This window comes from Vidua chalybeata, chromosome 16 (genome assembly GCF_026979565.1).
Source record: "Vidua chalybeata isolate OUT-0048 chromosome 16, bVidCha1 merged haplotype, whole genome shotgun sequence".
Classification (NCBI taxonomy): Eukaryota; Metazoa; Chordata; class Aves; order Passeriformes; family Viduidae; genus Vidua; species Vidua chalybeata.
Genome location: NC_071545.1, coordinates 2,874,509 through 2,899,356, shown reverse-complemented (window position 1 = coordinate 2,899,356; position 24,848 = coordinate 2,874,509). Strand labels below are relative to the sequence as shown.

The window sequence follows — 24,848 nt, the reverse complement described above, 5'->3', positions numbered from 1 at the left end:
GGGACAGGGTTGTCCCCTGACACTGCTGCTCCCTCCTGCCTCAGCTCTGTAAGCTGGGACCATTCCAGCAGGGATAACCACTCCAGAGGCCCCGTGCTCAAGACAGAGCACACCCTGCTCCAGACATCTCCCTCTCACGGAGAGGCAAGATGTGAAGTGTGTCCTTCAGGACCATGGGAACAGGTTCCACTCCTGTGAGTGGGGAGCACAGGGTGTCCCTGCCTGGCCCAGCTCCGCTGGAAACATCTCCTGGGTAGGGCAGTCCCAGCAGGGACGAGCTGACATCTCCTCTTTCTGCAGAGCGGCATTTCTGGGATGCGTGTGGACGGCATTCCAGCCCTGGCACCCCGAGAGGAGCAGCGAGCCTGGTGGTCTGGAGCATGGAGAGGCAGGAGAGCAGGGCACAGGCCCGGGCTGGACCCCAAAGGTGGGTGCAGGAAGGTGTGTGGGGTGTCCCTGGGGGGTGCTCGCCTTCACTGGCTGGGGATGAAGAGCGCTGGGCATTGGTGCTGGCTGAGCTCCTGTGCATTGCTTTTGGCAGAGAAGACTGATCAAAACCAGGGGAACTGCAGGGTCTGGGATGACAGGGTCTCAGATCTAGCAGGGGTCTGTGAGGGTCTCTTTGCTCTGCCAGATATGGGAACCTTGCCCCAAAAGCAGCACAGAGGGCAGGTGGGGAGGGTTGGGGGACACACCAAGGCTCTGGCACCCCTATCAGTTCATACACTTCTATGCCACAGCCCTGAGCTGGGATGGGAGCCCAGGGCTTATCTGGGGTGGGACAGGAGTGAGAAGAGAAGCCCATGTGAACAAACTGCCCAGCCAGGGCAGAGGAACATTAGCTGATATGGTCACTGGCTGTTACTGGGGTTATGCATGGTGCAAACCAAGCAGAGGAGAGTGGCCATGAGCTGCTGTGACTCTCCTTGGGCTGGCTGGAATGGAGGAGGAGTATGGGGAAAGCTTTGCCCAAAACTCCAGTCCTGAGCCCAAAACATGAGGCTAGAGGTGGCTGACAGTCAGAAAGGAGCTGGTGTGGTCTGAGGGCTGGTGGCAGGAATGTCACAGAAGTGTGGGAAGACAAAGAAAAGTCCATGTCAAGCTCCTTTGTGAGGAGGGTGCTGGGTGAGCAGCACATCTACAGCAGCCTCCCAAGGCACAGCATGAGCTTGTCCATAATCTTTTTTTTTTTTTTTTTTTTTTTTTTTTGAGAAAATATCATGTTTGAGGGCTCTGTAAACCAGCAGGAAGGGCAAAGCCGAGCTGGGGGAAAGAGGCTGATGCCAGGGCAGGCACAAAGACAAACACCTGGAGATGAAGGTAGAGCAGACCCTTGGGAGAACAGGCCAGGGTGCTGGGACACAGCAGGGGCTCAGGGTTGTGTACTGGGGCTTCCATCTGCCATTTGGGCATCTGCACCACCATGGGCAAACACTGGCAGCTGCAAAACCCAGTCCAGACAGCTGCCTTAGCTGGTCCAGGCCCTTCTCCCCCTACATTCCTGGAAGAAGGTCACCCTGACTACAGTTTTTGTTATTTTTGATGTGAGCAGTAAAGGTTTTTTCCCATCTACCCACTCCAGGACTGTACCCCAGCATAAACAGGGGATTTACAAGCAAGCACCCATGTGGGAATAGGAATGAACAGGGAAACTGGGATGATTTTTCTGGAGGGGAAGGATCTGAATGCCCAGAGCAGCCAATCCCTACAACCTTCCCACTGCTTGGAACAGGCTCCACCATGGGCTTTATGAAAGAGCAGGATCTGAGTGAAAAGGCATAAACTTGGTATCCAAACAGTGCTTCATCCTTTTTACCCAGCATTGGAAGCAATGTGTTTCCCTCCTTGGGGAATCCAAATAAGCAGGCACACCCAGGCTGCCTGGGGGACCTACACCCACATCTCCATGGATGCTTTGGCAGGCTGGCATGGCCAGGGTGGGCAGATATTTTTAGACCCTGCAAGAAGGGATGCTGTGGTGGTTGAAATCAGCACTCACTTCCACTCGTGCCCCCCGCCCTGGCACAGCTGTCTGTGGGCATCCTCACTGCCCACACTGAGATCTGCTCCTTCCATCCCTCCCTCCCAGTGAGGGAGGTGCTCTCATCCAGCCCCCAGCCCTATCCATGGTCACTTGTTCTCCTGCCAGCCGTATCCTGTGGCTCTGCTTGCTTGTCCCCTCAGTGGCAGTGCTACTGGGCCCTTGGTGCCTCATCCCAGCCGGGCTCTTTGGGATGCTCTGGCTTCCTGGTGCCACAACACCAATACTTTTATCTAGAATGCTAATACATTTTCTTCCTCCCATTCTGTAAGCATCGTCTTGCCAGTGGTCCAAGAGAGAGCTGTCAGTCACCTCTTGCACCCCAGGACATTATTTTCTTGGCATCATTTTTTTTAATCATTAAATCTTTAAATCATTATTTTCTTCAGCCAACATTGGTCACATAGTCAAACCCCAGGTCCTGCCTCAGCACTGAGGGTGCTTCAGGCCCGAGGTGGGAGGCAGCACGTGCCCTTTGCCTCTGTCAGTGATCAGTGTAGGACCTCATATTTCAGAGTATTTCTATTTATCCCCTAGTTCCAAAAAGGTTATTGAATAAAACCACCGAATTTCGGCATCGCTGATGACCTTGCAGGAGCCTTTTAAATGGCAGCCAAAGGTTGAACAGCACCATCTAGTGCACTCCCTCCCAAATCCGCCAGCGCCAGAGGGACGCCGGCTACACCCACGCACATCCCTGCCGCTGGAAGGGAGCGCTGCATGCTGACAGCCCACCAGGCATCACCCCTCGGCCCCGGCTCGGGCCCACCTTGCTCTGGGGGAGCCAGTGAGTCGCTACAAAGAGCAGAATTCATTTGGGGGGACTCCAGTCAGTGCTGAAGCTGATCCAAGCGGTTTCAGGCTCTGCAGATGGGATGCTGGAGAGCTTGCGGGTCCCTGCCTTGGCAGGAGGGGAGGTTGCTACAGAACACATCCCTTTGCAAGGAGGCTCTGGAATTGCACTGCACCAGTGCTGCCTGCATGCAGCACAGACTCTTCAGACCAAAGGCTGAGAGCAGTTCCTTTTCTCCAGTGTTTGCTGTTTGTTTCTTCCAGGCAGAAAGGAATGTGTGCATTGGGAGCTGGGAAGTGTCCAGCACCCCAGGTTCACATGGGGCCAGCTTCAGTGGCAGGGTGACACCAGGGGTGCACAAAACACCACTGCCATCTCAGTGGTGGCACTTTTGGTGTAAGGGTGATATTTGGGGTGAAAGGCAGAGCTTCATGGTCAGCTGATAAAGAGGGGAAAATAACCAGGTTTGGTTCATTGACTTCAAAGTCTGAGGTCTGCAGATTCCTCCAGCACACAGCCAGGAATGCTCAGTGTGATTTGTCACCTGTTTGATGTCCTCAGATAAATCTGGAAGTAAGTGATTTTGGCCCCTGGTAGAGTCAGGGGTAAGCCTCCTTGTCATGAGCCACCTGAGGGGTAAAAGGCAGGGAAAGGGCTCCAGAGGGAGTCCATGGCTCTGTCAGCCCCAAGCATCCCTGCTAGAGGACTAGAAAATAATGAGGCACTGTGAGGGCTTGGCATCGACCTGTGGAATTTGCTTCTTGTGGCCTAGGAAGGGGCAGGTGCCTGGCTGCCTCCGCTGGAGCAGAGCAGCACTGGCTCTGCTTTCCCTGGGAGCATGCACAGAGTGATCCTGCACTGCTGGAAGGGACATGCCAGCTGGTCTGGAGGTCCCCTGCCTCTCTGTGTGCCTTGGGGGCGGGATGGGGGCTGGTCCTTACTCTGGGCTGTGTCCTCTGAGCTGGGGGGATGTGCCAGGAGCTGGTGGGAGCAAGATGAGCCTCCAGCACTTCTCCCACGTCCCCAGGTTCAGCCCAGCCCAAGGCAGTAAAGAAGGTCAGGGAAGGATGGCAGCATGAGGGAGGGCATGTCAAGCCCCAGCACTTCAACCACCTGCATCCTGCTGCACCCAAACTCATTGCCCACCACCTCAAGCTCTCTCCCTTGCCACGGAGAAATCTTGCTCTGGTTTCTCAAATGAACTCAGTTCAAGCCATGAATCTTGCTGGACCTTCCTCTGGGAGATGAAAAGCTCTCTAACACCTGATCGTCTCTCACCCATGAAGTGGCTGAAGTGCTGTAATGGAGGTGCTTCTGGGGCTCCTTTAAACTTGCTGGGGAGGCTGTGGGCCTCAGCTACCCCCCCTGCAAAGCAGGACTCACTTTTAATTCTCCTCCACCTTCTTCCAATTCCTCAGCATCCTTTCCAAAACACAGATGCAGGAACCCTCCTGCTGTAGCACCCAGCCCTATCCCAGCTGGGCATTCCCCATGAGGAGCCTGCTGCTCCCACATTATCCCTCCTGCCTCCTAAACTCACCCCGATGTGTCCTTGCCAGATGCCGGGTTTCCAGCAGAAGGGCCCTGTGTTCAGTGGACAGACCCTTTCACAGCTGCTCGCATTCAAGCACGTTTTATTTGCCAGGGACTCGGCTTGTGAAGTTTTCTACAGCTGTCTTGACCTCGTCCATGTCTCCTGCCCCTCTCATTTCCCTCGCCCCGGCGTTTTTCTCAGCAGGGCTTTTTAATCTATTTCTAGACCATTGATGGAAATACTGAATAGCAGTGGGCTTCCCATCCAAGCCTGGACACCCACTGAGCGCACTCCCATTCTGCAGGGATTCCCCATTGATGGCCGTCGGTTTGCCAGCTCCCAGCCCCTTTAAGGTGTCCCTCTTGATGTTGTATTGTGCTAATTTTTAATCAGAATAGTATATGGATTAAGTCACATGCCTGAACAGAGCCCAGGTCTATTATTTCTATGCCATAACCTTTATCAGCCAAACTTGTAATCTCTTCAAAGGATGACATCAGAGTTTGACAAGAGCTATTTTCTGGAAACTAGGCTGATTGCATTAATTATGTTCCCATCCTTTAATTCTTTACCAGCTGAATCCCACATCAGCTCTTCTATTATTACGCCTGAGATCAGCATTGCACTGCTACGTGTAAATCAGCTCCGAGCATTATTCACATGAGAGACTGCAAGGAGCCACATCAAACTGCCAGGCTCTGTGCTGGGGTGGGATGGGGAGTGTCACTGCCCAGAGTGGATATTTGGGAGCTTCACAAAGCTGGTAAAAAATGTTACATTTCCAAAAGTTTCCCCTAAATGCACTGTGGCAGCATCATCACTTAAGAAAGGAGAAACAGTCCCTATTTAATGGAATTTTATGGAAACTATTCTGAGTTATTTCTGACTTTCAGAGGATTGTCTAGTGGCTTGTTTGCATGTTCAGCCTTTAGGATGGTATCTAGGGTCTGCCTGACTTGGAGTCTATCACTGCTTTCCAGGGAAGACGCACGCTTTTGCACTTCCCTGTCACACTACTCTCATTTGATCTCTGCATCTGGCAATTCACTTCTTCTCCCTTCAGTGTCCCCATCACTGCAGCCTCAGAGCTGGTGCACCCTGCTCCACAGAACCAAACATCCCCGATTCGGGGAGTCTCCACGTGGTGTGACCCTTTCCAGTCCAGGCAGTGCCACCTCTTGGCCAGCCCCTGATTTCTCCCCGCGGCAGTTGCCCAGCTCAGAGAAGCAGGACACCCACTGCAGGTTCCAAACCAGCTCTAGTTGTTGTTGGAGGCAAGAGCAGCTGGTGGACCAGTGCCCCTACATCCCCAGACCCACGGCGCGTGGTCCAAAATTGACAAAACTCAGGTGCGTCATGGTGTTCAATGTGGACAGAGCCGTGGAGGCCGGTGGTGTTTGAGGGCTGATGCCTTTCCTGGGCAGAGCCCTTCGACGAGACCCTGGAGGTCTCCGAAGTTTCTCTGGGGCCGTCTCTGCCCGGGATGCTCACGGGCTCCCAGGGCCGGACGAAGCCCTGGAGCCACTCAGCCCTTGAGGTGCCTACCCAGCCGGGGCTCTGCGGGAAGCCGAGCCCGAAGCCTCGGCCATGTGCCGGAGCTGTCCGGGAAGCTCAGCCCGTATACTCGGCAGTGTGCTGCGGCTCCCGGGGCTCGATGCCTCCCCGAGCCGGGACCTCTGTGCTTCCCCGGGCCGGCCCTGCAGCGGGTGCGGGGCCTGCAGCCGCCCCGGGCCCCGCGTGCCGCCGCGCCGCCTCCCCGGGCCGGGCCGGGCCGGGCCGGGCCCGCTCCGCCCCGCTCCGGCCGCCGGTCCCGCAGTACCGGGCGGGGGCGCGGGGGGCGCGGCTGAGCCGCCGTGCCGGGCTGGGAGGCAGCGGCGCAGGCGGAGCGGAGCGGAGCGGGGCTCGGCTCGGCTCGCTGCTGCTGCTGCTGCTGCTGCTCTCCTCGCTCCCCGCCGCCGCCACCCGCCTGCGGCCGCGGCCATGGGCGTCCCGGGCCGCCCGCTTTGTGCCGCCGCTGCCCCTCCGGGCCGCCGCCGCCGCTGAGCCGCATGGGCCGGGCCCCGCGCCGCCCCGGGCCGCCGCCGCCGCTCCGCGCGGGTGAGTGAGGCGGCCCCGGCCCAGGCCCCGCGCCGAGGCCGCGCCGAGGCCGCCGCGGGCGGGAGCGCGGGGCCGCGCCGGGGCCGCCGAGCCGGGCTAGGCCGCCCCGGGCGCGGGGGGAAGCCGGGCGGGCTGGGAGGGCGAGCGGGGCCGGGGGCGGCGGCGGGGGGAGCGGCGCGGGCCGGGTCCCGCGAAGTTGCCCGGGGGGCGGCGGGGGCCCCGCGCGGCGCCCTGTCAGCGGCGGGGCCGCCCCGGAGCCCACCCGGCCCCGCGCCTCCCGCGGGGCGGCCGGGGGTCCCCTCCGGAGCCGGCCGGGCGGCTCGGCCGGGCGCCTCGCGTGTCCTCCGGGAGGCTTCCTGGGGCTGCCCCGGCCGGGGCGAGGAGCCAGCGCCGCCCCGCCGCAACAATGCCCGGCGTGGCTTTGGGGCTGCGGTGCCGCTGCCCCGGGGGTCCCCTTCACCCGGCCGGGGGTCACAGAGGACCTGCACCGCAAACGGGGTGCGAGTCCTGCGCTCGCTTCCAGAAGGGGGGTGAAAACCACCCAGAACCGCCCCGTGGTGGCAAAGCCCAGCCCCGTCCCGGGGTGCCAGGGCAGGGGCTGCGTGCCGGGGGCTCGGGCCGGGTGTGAGCGCGGCGCTGGCTCCTGCCGCGCTCCTGGCGGGGCCCAGCCATCCTCGCTGGCCGCTCCTGGGCTCGCTGGGTTGTTTCACGATGGACAGGTGGGCTGTAAGGACAGGCACGGCATCGGCGGCGGTTCTTGGTTTAGCCACGATTAGGAAATGGGGGGGAAATGGTAAAGCATCCCAAAGATGTTCGTTGGTGTTGGGTTTGCTTTGAGAGGGAGGGTGAGCTAAAATGTGTCTTTCTTGCTGTGTTTTTACATGCAATTGAGTTAATCCAGTGCAAGGAGTAATCTGTGAGGCTGCTGGTGCTCTGCAGTACTTGGGGTTTAGAGGCTGAGGCTGTTCTGTAACACAAGGCTTTTGCTACTTGCTTTAAATGATGAGGTTAATTTGTTGAGCAGCAGAAGTAGCAACCCAGGGATTGCCCTTTTCTTCCTTCCCTGCCTTCCCCATACCTTGCATCCTCCATATTGACTCATTGCTCTTCTTTAAAAACATCGTACTTGATCAGGTTTCCTTGTCAAGGTGGTTTTCTCATCTTCCTTTGATGACCTGAAATTTTCCCAGGCTCGTAGCATGCAGTTCTGTTAGCGTAAATGAACCTTTTCTCAACGGCTTGCCTACAAAAAGCAGTGCTAGAACTGAGCTCCTGTACTAACATGCCCATCTGAAGCAAGAATGAAGTCCAGATGCCCAAAATATTAGGGTCAACGATGCATCTGGATTCCCCTAGAGCTAGACGAGGCGACGCGGCGTATTTCTGAAACGCAGAGATTTGTGAGGAATGTGGCGCTGGTATGTCACTTGAGCTACAAAAGCCACCTGTGTTTGATTAAGGTGCAGCCCTGCTTTCAGGACTAACTGGATGTGCTTTAATAATAATTTTCGCAAGCCTTAAATTCCTGTTTAAGGATAAGAATTTCCTAGATCCATAGCCAGATAAAAACATGTTGCCTTTGTATGATCTGGTACACGTCCTGTCCAGGTAGGCAGTGCAGAGGAGCTGGTGGCAGTGCAGAAGATGGCATGTGTCCTGTAGTACCTGAGTATGGATCTCTTGGATGTGGGCTGCCACATGCCAGGGTCATGTATAAACCACCGTTGTTGGGAAATTGGCTGGTGTTTTAGCATAATGTCAGCTGTATCAGTGATGCCGAATTCTGAATATAAAGTTTTGGGATATTCTGTAACTGTCCTTGTTAGCCTCTGCCTGGTTTGGGTTTGATTCTGTGCTCTCAGAAGTTACCAAGCCATTGATTCTCCTGAAAAAGAGGTGTTAGTACAGTAAAGGTGCAGAGCATAACCCGTTTGTTGTCTTAGAGCATTTATTTCCAGGGATATTAGCTTATTTTTTTCCTCATCTGTTTCAGCCGAACAAACTTGTTCACCTTGGAGCTACAAATATTGGTGACTTGAGATTGGCGCTCATCCTCCACTGTTCCCACGCAAGCAAGGACCAGAAAAATGAATATCCAGGGGAAAGGCTTCCCCTTGGACCTCGGAGGAAGCTTCACTGAAGATGCTCCAAGGCCACCGGTTCCTGGTGAGGAGGGGGAGCTTGTGTCCACAGACCCAAGGCCAGTTAGCCATGGTTTCTACTCTGGTAAAAGTGATGTGGTCAGAAATGAGACGTCCACGGCAACACCGAGGCGCTCCGATTTGGATCTGGGGTACGAGCCCGAGGGGAGTGCCTCGCCAACTCCACCCTACCTGAAGTGGGCCGAGTCACTGCACTCCTTACTGGATGACCAAGATGGCATCAACCTCTTCAGGACTTTCCTGAAACAGGAGGACTGTGCAGATCTGCTGGACTTTTGGTTTGCCTGCAGTGGCTTCAGAAAGCTGGAGCCGTGTGTGTCTAATGAGGAAAAAAGACTCAAGCTGGCAAAAGCCATTTACAAAAAATACATCCTCGACAACAATGGCATTGTGTCCCGGCAGATCAAACCAGCCACAAAAAGCTTCATCAAAGACTGTGTCATGAAACTGCAGATTGACCCTGACATGTTTGACCAGGCCCAAACGGAGATTCAGTGCATGATAGAAGACAATACCTACCCTTTGTTCCTTAAGTCAGATATTTATTTGGAATACACAAGGACAGGTGGGGAAAGTCCAAAAATTTATAGCGATCCGAGCTCAGGGTCTGGGACAGGTAAAGGGCTACCTGGCTATCTGCCAACTCTGAACGAGGATGAGGAGTGGAAGTGTGACCAAGAGGCCGAGCCTGAGGCCAGCAGGGACTCGGCACCTTCCAGCAGGCTCACGCAGAAGCTGCTTCTGGAGACGGCCACGCAACGCGCGGCCTCGGCCCGGCGCTACAGCGAGGGCAGGGAGTTCAGGTAGGTGGGGAGTGGGTCGGGGAGCTGCCATGGGCGTGGGGGACTTGGGAAACCTTGGAGGACCACGGTTGCTGGGGAGCATCCACATTGGTACAGGATGGCATTGCCGAGTGGTTTGATGGAGTGCAAAGCTTTGTTTGAAACTAATCGCAGGTTGTTTTGAAGGTGTCTTTAGCTGTTCCTGTCTGATAGTGCCAGATCATCCCTGCAGCATGTATTTCACCTGGAGAAACTGCTGCTGGAGGTGTTTTGGAGGCAGGTAGGGGTTGGTGGATAGTGCAAAGCCATGGGTAGCCCTCATGCACGTGCAGGTGGCTGGGCAAGCTGCAGTGCCAGGTTTACCGTAGCCTGCACCAACAGAAGGTCAGCGTTCAGGTACTGTAACATGGGCAGGTACAGCTGGTGGTGACACTTCCTGTGTAGAAGTTGTCATGAGCCACAATTGGGAGCTCACAGGAGATAGATACCCTCACCTTGGTGATATGAGTAGGAGTGAAGCAGCATTGATGGTGCTCTCTGATAATGCTACTGCTTTGCATATGAGATTTCCAGCACTGAATTCTAACGGTGTCAGAGTCAGAATCCCAAAATCCAGTTAAAACCATGCCCTGCTGAAGCTCTTCCCTTCATGAAAGTAATTGCTGGGTTTTTTTAACTGTAGGACTTGTACAGTTCTGCAGCCTGTTTTTTTCTGGGTCCCCCACCCACTTCCAGCCAGCATGGATTTTGAAACTTGCTGAGAGCTCAGTTAAAATTCCAGACAATTAACTTAGCAGGGAGCTCTCTGGGATCAATAAGCATGTGTGTGTCTAACCCTTGCTGAATCAACAGAACCCAGCCAGAACACATTCCTACTTTTTTCCCCCCCCTTTTAAAATAAAATCTCCTTGTTTTAAGACCTGCTTAGGCTAAAATCTGACACTTTGTGAAGATTACGAAATGAAGTAGCTGAACTGTCCTCTTCAAAGCCTCCTGCCTTATGAAAAGCATTTCTGTGTTTAATCTCCCTCAGCCGTCCCTTTAGGCTGGCAGCTGGAAGCGCATCCCGCCCCACGCAAGGTCTCAGCGCCTTTCAGCTGGCAAAATGTTCTCGGTTTGATTCTTGTTTTCTTACAGATTTTGAGTAGGGGATGTTGTATGTGAAACTCATGGTTGGGGGGGGGGGGGGGAAAGGGAATTCATGTGGGCTCCCGCTGTTTTAATCAGGAGTCAGAAAAAAAATATCCCAGTGTCTTGGGACTTTCCCATGGAATTAATAAAAACCTTGAATGTGTCTTGAAGTGCATTTCACTGAGCAGTTGGGTGCTCACCATAAATGAAGGATTAGAAAAGTCTCTGATTTAAGTATCTTTTTATTTAAGCAATAATGGTGTTAAGATTGAAAATAACTTACTTGAGGGTCAGCTGTGCTTAGTGTCTTTACCAGACCAGGTAGTAACTCCTGTGTGTTAGACTGAGGTGTTTAGCTCCAGCTTCGAGAAGAAGGTGCACTTCACCCATTATCTGAATATATCTGTGCCAGATTGTAAAATGGTTTAAGAAATGTGCTGTGAAATAGAAGTGTTTTGAAGTAGAGTTCATCAGTCCTGGGCATTTTCATAGGAGATTGGAACAACGTGAAATAAATCTTTACCTGGAGGATGGAGATCAGAGAAAACCTGTGGCTATTAATTTGTAGTGTCCAACAGCCTGTCATTGTGGCTACTGACACTCTGCTGATCTGTGGGGTAAGAAGGCAAGGAAATGTTTGCCCTTCTCACCAGAGCAGGAGTCACTTTTCAGCCTGGAGTAGCTGAAGATAAGGGATTTATTTTATTTTTTAAATGCTGGTCTGTCAGCTTCTGTGGTGTCCAGAGCATTGCCATGGAAGATGCTGCTCAACTGCATAAGCTCTGCATTTTTTAATTCTAAAGAACTGCTCAGATACTAATTTATGAGGTGATTGTTCCTCTTTGAGCAAGACCTTGTGGTTGAATTAACTTTCTTCCCGGATGTTGTATAGCAATAGCTGTCTTGAACAAGCTGGTTTTTAGGGATTTCTTGTTCATTTACTTTCTCACCTGAGGAAGTGTGCTGGAAGCTGGGGAAGCTGCTTGCAGCAGGAAGCAATGGCTGTGTGCAGCATTTGAAAAGCTGGGTCCCAATTTATTTTCAAAATTTCCACAAACGTCTTTTTTTTTTGGCGTATGTGTGGAAGAATTTCTCATTTCTCTTCTTTGGGGAATGTTGAAATAAGCTGTTTTGCATTATATCTCAGGGCCTGTTTAATCTTCCCAAGATTTAACTTCTATTCCTTGGCTTCCATGGAAACCCTAAATAAGGAGGAATCTAAGCAAATGCAATAGAAGTATTTCTCTGTTAGCAAATGAGCATCTTGAATCAGCTCCAGGTTTTTTTCAGCAGAAAGTTCATAAATCTTGATGCAGTAGCTCTGCTCTCGGGAGAACAAATGTAAAAAATTCCTCAAATGGCAGAAGACAACCCATTATTAGCGCTGGATATTTTTGAAGGTGTGCAAATGTGCAGGCAGATTTGAGAATACCCTGAAGCCAAAAGCATCGCTCTTACCCACTGTGTTTTTGTATGCGTCGGAAAAGGCCAATAGTCATTATCGTTAGGCTCCTGCAAATTAATTGGACATTGGTTATGGATCAGTGAACTTCAAAGAGGGTAACCCCCGAAGATCTCGGGCATTAACTCGCAGCTTCCGAAAGTGACACTAACGTGGTTGTGAGGGCGGCTAAATCGTTCATTAACCTTCTTCCGACACGCCGGGACAGCGTTCCTCGGAGCTGGAGAGCAGAAATTAAACCTGTGCCTGAGAACCGCCTGCAGCCTGCTCCTCGAGCGCTCCAGCAAAACACAGCCCCTGAAACTGTTGGAAGTTTGGTGTTTGGGGCTTTGCTCGTGTCTTTTGCTGGGGTGGGTTTCTTGTGCTCTCTCTTTAGCTCTGTGTGGGAAGGGGCTCCCGTCCCATTCCCAAAGCATCGGAGAGCAGCGCTCTCACAGGCCTTTGCCTTTGCTTTCTTCTGTGGTGGGAAGTGAGACTAGCACATGGTGTTACCTGCCAGCAGCTCTGCTGTCATCTCTCCTGAAAAGCAGGCAAACAGAGGTTTATGTTAGTTCTGCTTTGGGCTTTGACCCATTCCATGAAGTGTATAGTATTGAAGAGGAAGCCTGGATGATGGTGATTAGTGGACACGTGGTGGTGGGTGAAGTCTCCAGTTGTTGGATTTTGAGGAGTGTTGGTGGTGGAACTGCTGGACACGGATGGAGAAATTTCTCAGCATGGGATTTGATATACACAGGGGGTTGTTTGTTTTTTTAAAGGAGCTGGCTTCAAGCTTTAATTTCCACAGTGCTGAGCTGACTAAGCTCACCGCATTTCACAAGTGTTGGTGGTTCAAATGAAAAGGGTGGGTGATGTGGTTCTCCAGGCTGGTAGGAATCACCAGGAGAGTCCTTGTGCCTGTGCCCACGTGCTGGCAGCCTCTCTGGACACGTGGGAGAGCAGCTCTCCCCAAAACACACAGCCAGTACTTCACGATGGAGTGTGCAGAGCAGGCAAGTGGAGAAAAGCTGAAGAAGCTTTAGACGGATGTGACAACCTCTGGTCTGGGAAAATGTGACAAACTAAGGTGTAGAGGCTGGTTCAGGGAAAGCACAGGATCTCTCTGTGGCTTAGGGAGTATAAACGGTCCAGCGGTCAGAAGCTGGGGCTGCACCAGGAAGGAGCTGGCTGAAGTCTAGCTGGCAGCCCTAATTTTGAGGTTGGCTGCTTCGTTCATAATTAAATATTAAATTGCACGCCTCTGACTCAAGACTGTGTGGTGTTGAAGGAATTGGTGTTAATTGTACTGGCCAGTTGGAAAACTGAGGATGCAAAATCACAAACACTGGTGCAGGAGCAGTTGTATTTAGAAAATTTAAAGATGTGTTACCCTCTTAGTGATGTTTCTTTTAGCTGGAGAGGCAGCACATGCATCTTGGAGTTAGGCTGTTGGAGCTTCATGGGAGCTTGTTTGTAGGAAGAAATCAGCTACTGAAAGTTAGACCCATATGTAAAGTTGAAAATGCTTGTCTTGAATTAAAATTGCTGGGCCCACAGTATCATTTGTAATCAGTACAACCCTGTCTGGAATCCTTGTAGAGCAGTGGTTATTTCCAGTTTTAAAGAAAATAAGTTGCAGAAGAATAGTTTGGGTTCTGCATTGTTCTTGAGAGAAATCAGTGATTCCATCAGGGAGGGAGTCTGGTGCTAAGAGCTCTAAGTGGTAATTTAGTGGCTGAAGCACTCTAAGATATACAGGACAGAGACTGATGGTGTTTTTGCACAGAAGTTCACGCCAGCTTTTTAAAATATATTGTTAAGCTGATGAAACTTCTACATGGAAATGCTTACATTACATTAGCAATGTAAAGTATTTATGCTAGTGGTTGCCAAGTTCTAAAATAGATTTTATTTGAAGAAGAATACCTTTTGTGCCCACAGCTTTGCCTCCACACAAATCAAGATGAAGAAGTGGTGTGTTTGTATTTGGTTATAGATCAGTGCTTTGGCTTCTTTTTAAAGACAGGTAGTTAAGCTTTTAGCACTCTGATTTGATAAATGAGTAGTGTTTTCTTCCCTCTTCCAGCAAACAAAGCCTTGTTTTGTTGTGATTGACTTTTATTTGGGTTACAGAATATTTTCTCTTAAAAGCTCAAGAGGGAAGTTATGTCCTCCTTTTTGGTCCTGGGGAGATTCAGGTTGGACATGGTGAAAAAAACCTTGGGAGCATGAGGGGTGGGAATCTCTGTCCTTGGAGGGCCTCGTAGCTGGGTTAGACAGAGCTGTGGCCTGACTGGTCCAGTCCTGGTGATGGTCCTGTTTTATTGTGTGCTTACAATGATGGCACATATCATGAAATTCTATATTTTGAGAAGACTGGTTTGAGTTCTGCCTGGTTTCAGAAAGAATGGGGTGCTAAAAGGCTGGGTGGGAGCTGAACCAATGCCAGGATGCTGAGAAGTGCACCCAGGAGGTGGCCACAGGGTGGGAACACCTTGGTTTTGATCTGCCGTTCAACTTGGCTTTATATTTTAAGAGTTTCTTTGTTGTTACTATAATGGACTAATCCCTTGAATAATTAGTTGCCATTGGACATTTTAAAAATGACTGCCTCTTGGATGTTTTCCTTTAATAGTCTGTTAGATTCTGGATTTATTAACTATTGAGACAGACTGTGAAATCCTGTTAGGGCAGACTTTCTTGGTGGAAAAGGGACTGAGAGTGGTGTGGGGGGAACGCACCACTGGCCCCATTTTAGGTTTGAGCTGTTGACTTCCCACCTTCCCAAGAAGTCCTGGCTGTCCGCTGGGCTGGGTCAGTGGCTGCTGGAGCACATGATGGTCTTGGGTCATTCCTAGGTTTGGGGCTTCAGAAGGTGCTCCAACATGTTACAGCACTGTAGCTGCCTGGTGCAAAGCCAGTCATGCAGTCACCACCCATTTAAAATAAATCATGGATCTGGTTTTATTACTATTGGTGGGAAAATCTGGTTTCAGAAGTGACCGTGTGTAATGCAGAAAATTGCTGTGTTTAAAAAAAAAAATCAGAACAGAGGTGCTGATATCCTAAATCGGTTCCTGGATATATCATTGGATTATTAGGCTCATCCTTAAATCCATTAAGCAAATTACAGTTAATCAGTCAAATAAAAGAAGAAAGATCTTTTGCAAGGCCCTGTCTTTTGAGTCATGCAGAAGCTGTAGTAATATTTTAATTTTCCATCTGTCAGTGAATGTATTCAGTCACTTTGCTTCCTTATGTGGAGGATTTGAAATTAGAAACTGAGGTTAATTATCTGCATTAAATGAAATATGTGAAGACCACAAAAGCAAAAACCTTCACAATTCGGTATGGTCTGTTAAGCTAGGCAGGCTGCTTCAGAAGGAGAGGGGTTATTTTTCCCTGGTTTTGTTCTGATTGAAGGGTTTTAGTCACAGTAATTGAAATAATTAAAAAGTCAAATTGCTGGTGAATGTAATTCTGAGCATCTCTCTGAAAAGATGTGACACTTGGTTGAGAGCAGGGGTTTGCTCAGCCTGGCCTGGCAGCGTGGAACAGCCCATATTGTGCCACCCCAGCGTGGGTGATGCTGATTGTCCTTGGTGCCATTCTGTCCACCTCTTCCATGGCAGTAGAATGTTGGAGCTCTGCTGCAGGGTTAGTAGAGATGATCTGGAAGTGGAACAATGCCAGATGAAAGCTACACTTTTGAACTTATCAAATACAAAGTATGTCTGACACCATCTATCCTAATGCTATAAATTAGTTAATTAATGCCTGCTTCACTTGGAAGGGCAGCTTTGGACTCTACAAAGATCGTGCTCCTGGAAATACACATTCCCACAGCAGTCAGCTGGGTTTGAGGTGATTTGTTTGTGAAAAGGCTCATTTTATTCCTCATTTGCAGTCACACATGGCTCAGTTCCTCTGGGGGACTGCAGTATCCATCTCCACACCTGATGTGCGAAGCTGCCCCTTCCTTCACTGGTGCAGCCCTGAACGCCCAGCTCAGGGAACTTCAGGAAAGATCTCTTCTGGAGACACAGATCTTGTTCTCCTCCTGGGTGCCAGAGTGAGCTGCTTTGCCTGAAGTCACACTCAGAAATTAAATTGTTGCAGGTCACGCTTCTGTGTAAAAGCAAAACCATCGTTCCTCACAGCCCTGGTCAGGATCCCTCACCGTTGTAAGCCAGTAATGAATTTAAGTAGAACCGTTGCAGTTTTAAGTCAGATTATCCCAATTCTATAAAACTCACATAGAAATTGGATTTTACCTTTGAAGACTCCAGATTACACTTTTGTGGTAAGACCTGGAATTTCTTGGTCCCCTGGCTCCCAAGATACAACCTGTCCTCAAAGTATCAGTTTTTTGAAGGTCTTCATCTGATCTAAATAGCTAAAAGATGAAGAGCTTTCATCTACCCTGATGATAAGCAGTGGAGGGAGGCAAAGCTATAGCTAGAGGAAAAAACCTCTTTGAAATACCTGAGTGAGACCTACTGGTTAGCAGCACAGCCTCATGTTAGTTTCTGGATCTACCTCCAGAGCTAATGACCAGCAACTACTGGATTTTATCCTTCATCCCTCCCACCCCCACTTATTCCCTGCCCTGTTGCAGACTGGAGAGTCAGTCCTCTCCCTCTCTCCATCTTCATTTTCCTTCTTTTCTGGAGGTTCAGTTTTCTGTCCTTTATCTCCAGCACATGTTTAGAGGAATGCTGGTGCTGGAATGAGAAGAGCAGTATGACTGGGCAGGTGGGACTGCCTATTTTCCAGCACTCCATGTTTAGGTTGGGTTAGGTCTGCTGGAAAACCATGTCTTCAGTGTTTAACAGATTTGCTCTTCTCAGTCATAAATTTTGGTTGTTTTCTTGTCTGGCAGTCAGCCTGTTGGACTGGGGGAGATTTGTCTGGAAGAGGAGCTTCCTTGTTCTGCCATTGCTGCCAGCCTGGTCCAGGCTGTTGCTTTGGGACCTCTGAGGGACTGATTGCTTGGATAGCCAAGGACCAGACAAGCTGTGGCTGCCCCATCCCTGGAAGTGTCCAAGGCCAAGTTGGACAGGGCTTGGAGCAACCTGGGATAGTGGAAGGTGTCCCTGCCCATGGCAGGAGGTGGAACGAGATGAGCTTTACAGTTCTTTCCAACCCAAACCATTCCATGATTCTATCACCTCTCCAAGGTTTCACAAGCAAAGTATGAATCAGAGCCAAGTCACTGGAGAGCTCCTAGGAAATACAGGTAGGATCCATGGAGAGAGGTGTGGGGACTCGGGATCCAGCTGTAGCTACTGCATTTGATCAACTTTGTCCTGGCTCTGCTACACAGAAGTAAAAGCTGTAAAACCATTTGGCAGTAGACATGCAAATGAGAGCTGGGATGAAGCTACTGTTACCCTCGAGGACCCCAAAAGAGAAATCAACAAATAGAAATTATTCTATTAGCAGGGGCAAAGTTCACAGGTTAACCATCGTGTCAAATCGATGAAATACAGCCTTGATCTCCTGCACAAGGCCCTTATTGTGTACAAATAAAGACTGCCTGAGCAAAGACAGCAAGTTCTTGCACTGTAATATTTGCAGTGTGTTGGAGAAAGGGAAGCTCTGTACAGATGGCAGCACGAAATGTCTCCGTCAGAGATCGGCTTCATTCCTGCTTCAAAAGATTGTAAAACATGACCTTGGAACCTTCTTACTCTCCTTGTGGCCCTACTCAGATTGGATTTCCAAGGGCATGTACTTTAAAATTTTTTTCATAAAATTTGGGGTCTCTGGCTAAGAGGTCTGGTCTTTGTACTTTTAATTCAGTCCATGTGACTGTCATAACATTTATTTCTTAGGAAATGAAAAATGTTCCTTCTTGAGCAAAGCCACAGACAGAAGCTGTTGGGTAGGCTGGCAGCCTCAGGTATGTGCAGCATGTGTCTCCTGCTCATCTAGCGCTAAACGAAGACCATCACCGCAACTCCTTTGTTGCTTGGTCCACGACTCTACCAGGAAAAACAATGACAGAAAAGCTGCCTTCTTTGTTGTGGAAATACTGAGATTTGGTGTGTCTCTGAACATCTGCACATTCAGTGGAACTTGGCTTTCTTCTCTTGGGAAAAGCTACTTTGAAAAGGCTTCTTGAACTTAAGACAGACCAATGCTGGCAAAACGTGATGCAAATGGGCAGCAAAGGATGTGTGGATGTGCCACTACAGCAAAGGGTTTCTCACTTTGTAAAACATTGTGCTGATCTTCCCCTCTGGATATATGCAGTGAAGTTTGTGACCCGTGGGGTTTGAGTGCTGCCGGCTGGGGAAATAGCCCAACTGGAGAATTTAGGAAGGCAGAGCATCCCACTGTCCCCAAGCACTGACTTCGGGCCTTCCCCAGCCAGGGCTGGCAGAGCCTGCAAAATTTATCCATATAAACCTTCCTCTTTCAGAAGAGGGGAATCCTTCCAAATGGGCATGGGAAAAACTTTCCTTTGGTAATCCTGGAGATAACAGGTCACGCAGCTTCACCCAGTGATCCTTGCACAATAACTTGTGGTCAGGCTGAAGTGTCTATTTTAGAAAGGCATCCAAGTGATGGGAGGGAGGTCATGCAGCATTTTTGTTATCTCTTCCCGTGGTTAGTTACTCAGTGTTCCCAGTGTGTTCCTTATTGCTCACTTCAATTTTTTCCAGCTTCAGTTTCTAGCTGCTCTGTTTTGGCGTTCTTGGCTCTCTTTGGAGGTTCCAAAAACCTCTGCATGTTTGAAAAAAGCCCTGCTGAATGGGTGTGAATGTTCTCCTTAAGTGGCAGCAGCTTTGTTATGGAAGGCCTTTTGGTTTTATTAGACTTTTCAACCCTCCGGTCGACTGTTAAACAAGCTGGAGCATGTCATGGTTGACAAACCTTCGCTCTGGTCTCAGACCTAACCTACCAGTTTAAAGGCAGTATTCTTTTGTGTGCAGGTTTCTGGGTGGGGACCATCGGGCTTCTAAGGGAAATTAACTTGCCGCCTCTCTTTACCCCCCCACCCCCCAGCCCTCCACCTCAAATAAAGTTTTGTGCTAACTGTTCTGTCACTTCCAAAGGCCAGAAAGAAATGTCAGCCTTTAGGTTTTCTGCTACCTGAGGTACTCTGCTGCACACTGAGAGCGCAAGTAGGTGGGAATGTGTAATTACGTTATAAACAAAACAGCTGCACGATCAGTGTCAGCAACTGAAGATAAAATGTAGGAAGTTTTTTCAAGTGATTCATCCATAATTATTTAAAAACATGTTGAATTTATTCTTAAGCTTTGGAGGAGAATTCTTGCAAGGCTGGCATTTGCTGCCCGTGATGTTTATACACCTGAGTAAATGCCTGTCTCAGCAGTTTGTCCGTGTTGAGTGCTCCAGATCTAAATCCCTTCAGAGGTAAACCCAGCACACCTTTGTCTCTGCTGGCCTTGCTGTCTCCAGGCTTTTCACTGGTGAGGTGGAATCTGTTGTAGCAGTGGCTGGCACTAGGATGGACAGAGAGACAAGGCTCACACGTTTTAATATTTGTTGTAGATTTGCTGTCTGTAGGTTTAGGTGGTGACAAAGGCTGGATGGCACAAACACGCTGATGGACTAGTGGAGAGGTGGTGGGGGAGCAGCTTTGTGTGCCCACAGCCACGACAGCCAAGCTGCATCTGCTTTCCTCTTTCTACATTCTTCCAGCAGTATCCGTTGTGTGAATTGTAGGGGTCTGGGGGAGAAGGGAGGGAAGTTCCTTTGGATGATCCCTCTCAGATGCAGCAGTCTCATTTTAGAGGTGCTGGAAGTCATGGTGCTTTGCTTCTGATAGTGTCAGTGCAGGTGCTGGTGGTTTCTTCCCAGCTGGGGAAAACTGAGTATTTTAATTTTCAGCCCCGTGTTATTGAGTAGAGGAGTATTTGTCACATGCTTCTCTCTCCCTGATTGCCAAGAAGTCGGAAGTATGCTGCACTGAACTGAAAGCAGCTGGGGGTTGTTGTTGTTGTTTTTGTGCTAAGCCAGCACTCTGCACGGCTCACCGGCCCAGATAACATCCAGGGCAGGGGCAGGGCCCGTGCCCGCGTGGCCGGGAGGGCAGCTGGCACCGCAGTGGGTGGCACTGCCGAGCGACCAACGCCTTGCAGTTTCATCAGGTTCAGGGTGCGTTTTCCTCCAGCCAGAGGCGCGGCACGGGCGCTGCTCCACCGCAGCAGAGCTGGGAGAGGAGGAGAAGGGTCTCCAGGATGGGCACCTCGAGTTGTGTCTCTGCCCCAGAGATCAGCAGGGCACCCCGGTCCCCGGGACACTTCACCAGTCCCTGGGACAGGTCACCAGTGAAGCTCCACTGCTCCATCATGCTGCGTGCATGCTGGAATAGATGAGCAAATTTGAGGAAGGCAGAGTGCTTGTTCCAGCCCCTGTCCTGCCAAACCCTGCTGCCAGCAGCTCCAGCTTTAGTCAAGAACTCAAGAAGGCTTTTTGTCTCCTGTGGCAGCCTAAGCAGAAAGGTCAGCTGGCCCCAGCTTGGTCTCTTTTCATTTCTAGATGCAGTGCTGGAGCCTCTTTCCTCAAGACCTGACTACCCTTTCCAAATATCATTGACTTGGGCGCTCCCCACCTGAGTGCTCCAGTTTTTGCTGGAGCTCTGGAGAGTGAGCTGATACCCGACTGGTTTTATTATAGTGAGGGTGCTGGCCCTGCAGTTCTCCAGTGCCTGCCCACAGCTATTCCACATGCTGAGGAGTAGATGCATCCTGCAGCTCACTGGATTTGCCTCCCCAGCGGTAGGATGTGCTTGGGAGGCAGTAGTTGCTTGGACTCAGCAAGATCACCTGGGTTTTGGTCGCTGGTGGTGAAGCCCTGAGTCAGCTCCACATGGATTGCTGTGTTTCTCACCTCGTGTAGGTTCTTCTGTCCAGAGGCATCAACCACACTGCCAGCAGTCAAGCTACAAGCAACTCTTTTCCTATGTTAATTGCTGCCTGTGGCTTGGCACCAGCAGTGTCAGAAACCCTCCCAGGTAGCCCATCTTGGGCTGTGGACTTGGGTGTAGTATGTTGCCTCAGGTGGTACGGTGTAGCATCATCCTCTCACTTCCCAGCTTTTGAAATCGTCCTGGAAGCTTGAGCTGAAGAAAGAGGGTGGGACTGGAGCCAAACCTCTCCTTCCAGATGGGACAGTAGTGGCAGGAGCACCTATTGTCCACAGAAACGTTGCTAAGCCACAGAAGGCAACTAGCAGGGGAGAAAAAAGTGGTTCCTTTAAAATTTGAATTTTAAAAATAGTTATTATTTTTTAATTTCATGAATGCACATTGATATGCCAAGTAGACAAAATTGGGGTTGTAAGAGCAAGCACCTGAAATCATCTAACCAGTGTAGTTACTGAGTTAATAAAACAGGCAAGTTTGTCAAACAGGAGTGTATTCAGTCCTGAGCAATAGCTGATGTGAAGAGGGTGTAGAACGTTGGGTTGCTCTGCTTTGGCACAGAGGACAAGGAAAACAGTTCTGCAGAAGGGGGCTGAGGGATCTCTTCCTAACCACATTTTTACCGATGCAGTTACGGTAGAGTTTGAGAATATCTTTTTCCTTCTTTTAGGGTCTCCCGTTAGTGTTGCAGATCTAAACTTTATATAAAGCTGTCAACCCCTTCATGCCTTCACAAGGTGTTCATGAGGTCTCCCTTTGATACAGGGGACCTTTCTGCACCGAGCCTCCTCTCCAGCTGACTTTGCAGCCATGGTTTATATTCGTGTCAGGTTGCTGCCTGTCCCAGGCTTTTTCAAACACATTGATGCCTTTCCTTGAGTTAATCCTTCCTCCTTGCTCTTCCCATGGCCTCTATGATGCAAGATCACAAAAGGCTGTTTCAGTATCTGGCCATAGCTAATCAGGGTGTTACCCCTCTCACCAGATTTCTCAAAATATTCATGTTCTCAGTAAGAACATCAGCAGTGGTCACCTTACCTGGTATAGTCCCACTTCAGACTAAAGGTTGGACTACTCTGCTCCTCCAAAGCTCCTTTCCAATGAATACCTCTGTGATTTTAGTCCATTATTGACTGTCAAGGAAATCCTGAGAGACTTCCAACAGTTGTTATGCAGCAACAAGCCCTGCAGAAATTCATATGCTCCTGTGGTTAAGTAATGGCAGTAACAGCTGAATTGGTGGCCAGGAGACAGGGAGCCATGACTACAGATAACCTTGAAATACAGTATGAGAGCCTTGCTCTGAGGTAAAACTCCCATTCCAACAACCCATATGAGCAAGGAAAACCATTACCCCTTCCCTCCCCCCCCCAAAATATGCATTGAAAGTGAGGGATGAAATCACTGTACTAAATCAACCTATCTACATTAGGTTTCATCCTTATCTGTCTCTCCTGCTCTGTTCCTCTTGGGATGCTTTTAGATCTCCTGTCTAAAAAGTTGTAAATGAAAAAGGCATGTTTCTTTTCCTCTCCATCATTTAATGGTTTTTAATTTGCTGTTTGATCCTGGTTCTCCTGCCTTGACTGTGTGCGCTATTAAAATCAAGCATATTTTTCAAATAACATAAATAAAAGGAATAGATATTTTTTATTGTTGTTTAGACTTGGTATGCGTGTTATGATCCTCCCATTCTATAAATGTGTTCTGGTAATTAATTTATCTTTACGCTATGGTGACCAGAATCCTACATCTCCCCTTCGAGGCCAATGAAGGTAGAAATAGGTAATGAACTATTTTTAGGAATCGGCAGTGCTGCATTCCGGGAATTCATGCAGTATTTTTCAGAACCAAGTTTGCAGGTTTTGAGCACAGATAGGGAAATATGTCATCTGTGTAAATTGCTCTAAATTACCTGCAATTTGTTGGGAGTTGCCATTTCTAAGTACTTATTGCAACTCTAGATATTTGAGGAAGCTTTTGATTATCCTGCGCTTGTAAAATGTAATTGGCTATTTCTTAATTGTTGTTCTCTGTGAAGTGTAATTACCTGTAATGTAGAGCTTTTTATTTGTCAGTGCCGCAAACAGGAAATCAAGAGTGTCTGATTGAGATAAGTTTGGGGACTCCACCACAACTTGTAATTGCATCAGATGACCTGTTTGCTATGGGACTGGTCTCTCCTGTAAAGTCCTGGAGGCCTTCAAAGAAACCTTAAATACCATCTTTATGTATTGTTGTGCAGAAGTCTGGCTTGTACTTTTCTAAAACGGTCTTCAGAGAGCTGCTGTCTTCTTAGCAAGGTAGTGGCATCTCTTTATTCAGTCATATTGCATGAAGTTTCAGGAGGAATAGGCTGATTTATAATTAATTTCTTAAATGCAGTTAATCAGAAGACGTTGCAGAGCTTGCTGATGTTCCTGAATACCTTTGAGAAGTCAGTTAATTAAAGCTTAGCAGCCTGAAGGAAGCTGATAGAGACAGAATCCCAATCCTTGTTGGAATGTGATGGTAGCTGGATGTAGAGAATGGGGTTGTACTGAACCTTGATCTGCTGCAGACTAAAGGCATGTCTGATCCCAGTCGGACATCTCTGCTCAGAGAGCTGGTCCTTGTGTCCCATCTGCTGCTTGGCTGCTCTTGACCCAACTGTGCCAGCATTCCTCTATGACGAGGGCGTGTGTGGGAATGTCTTGGGTCCTGGGGTGACCTGGGGGTGGGGGGTATGTTACACGACCAAGGTCTAAACTCTTGTCTCACTGGATCCGAGTTACAGTCATGTACAGTCTTGTTGTCATCTTCCCAAGCTGCATCTGTCCTGGTGGGGACATTAAACTTTATTACTTAATTGAACTTAAATGAGGCTGGGAACTTACTGGGAAATTCTTTGAAGTTCCTTCCGGGTGGGTTTTGTGTTTTACAGCAGGAATAGAACCATCAGACCAGGTATGTTCACCTCTCCTTTATCTCTACCCGGGCTTGGCTGTGTTGACCCAGTGCAGTGCTGGGGAGCAGCATGGGGAGATGTAACATAGACTGACACATCCAGGCTGGGGCTCTACATTCTGTGTAAGGGGTTGCAGAGACACAAAGGGAAATTAGAAACCCTCTCATTGCCCACTGCAGGCCTGGGAGGTGCTCTGCCAAGGCAGGCTGGTTTATGAACAGCTCTGCTTCTCTACCTGGGGTTCCCAGAGCTTGTGTGTATGTGTGTTTTCTTTACATGCAGTTTGTGGGTTTCAATATCCTCCTCACTGTGCCTTTAGAGCATGACTGAGAAGTGAAAGCCACTTGAGTATACCCTCCAGGAGCTCCTGGCCAATTCTGCCATGCAAAAGCAGCAGCATAAGCTTTCTTTGTAGGAACCTCCTGAAAACAAAACCTTAAAATAAAATCCATCTTCTTGCTAAATTAACTGTCTGCAAACACAGAATTATTTTACTTTTGCTCTTTTGATGGTGATCTGGTGCCGAACAGTTCTCAGGGAAAGCAGTGAGTCAGCTTGCCCAACAGTGACTCTATTGATAGATGGAAGGAGTGGCCCTCAAGTCTGTCTAGTCATTGTTGGTGCTTGGCTGAAGCGCCAGGGGCTCTGAGGGCAGGCTCAAACACCTCTCGCCAGCCTTGGGAGATCAAACGCTATGAGTCAGGCCACAGAAAATCATGATAGGGCCCAAACTAATTAAACCTCTTTTTTTTCCTTCCTTTTTTTTTTTTTTTTTCCCCCGAACTTTGTTTTGGGAACGGGAAGGAAGGGACACACACACGCTGGGATGCATGGGACCTGCCAGTTCATGTGTCCTTGCAAGTTGACTTTTCTTGTGCCTCCCAGGATGTTCTAATGGAAACTGCCTAGTCCCTTCTCTGCTCTGGAGTGATGGGATCTGCCAACTTTCTCCTCTCTTGATATCCTTTCATTTCTTACCCCTCTTTTGTAAGGGCATTGAAGCAGACCTGGAAAATAA

At 49.6% G+C, this 24,848-nt stretch overlaps 1 protein-coding gene across 5 annotated transcripts in view; it reads left to right on the top strand.

Moving 5' to 3' along the window:
- The first annotated feature begins 350 nt into the window (after positions 1–350).
- Positions 351–24,848, top strand: part of AXIN1 (axin 1) — a 77,919-nt gene continuing 53,421 nt past the window's right edge. The window contains exons 1-2 of one of the 5 annotated variants that reach the window (XM_053957128.1): positions 351–427; positions 8,459–9,430. In XM_053957128.1, coding sequence (XP_053813103.1) covers positions 8,553–9,430 — 878 coding nt within the window. In that variant the 5' untranslated portion in view covers positions 351–427; positions 8,459–8,552. Of the gene's footprint in view, positions 428–6,388; positions 6,466–6,823; positions 6,964–7,737; positions 7,884–8,458; positions 9,431–24,848 lie in introns of those variants that run through there. The other 4 variants (XM_053957126.1, XM_053957129.1, XM_053957130.1 and 1 more) reach the window with 4 other exon arrangements.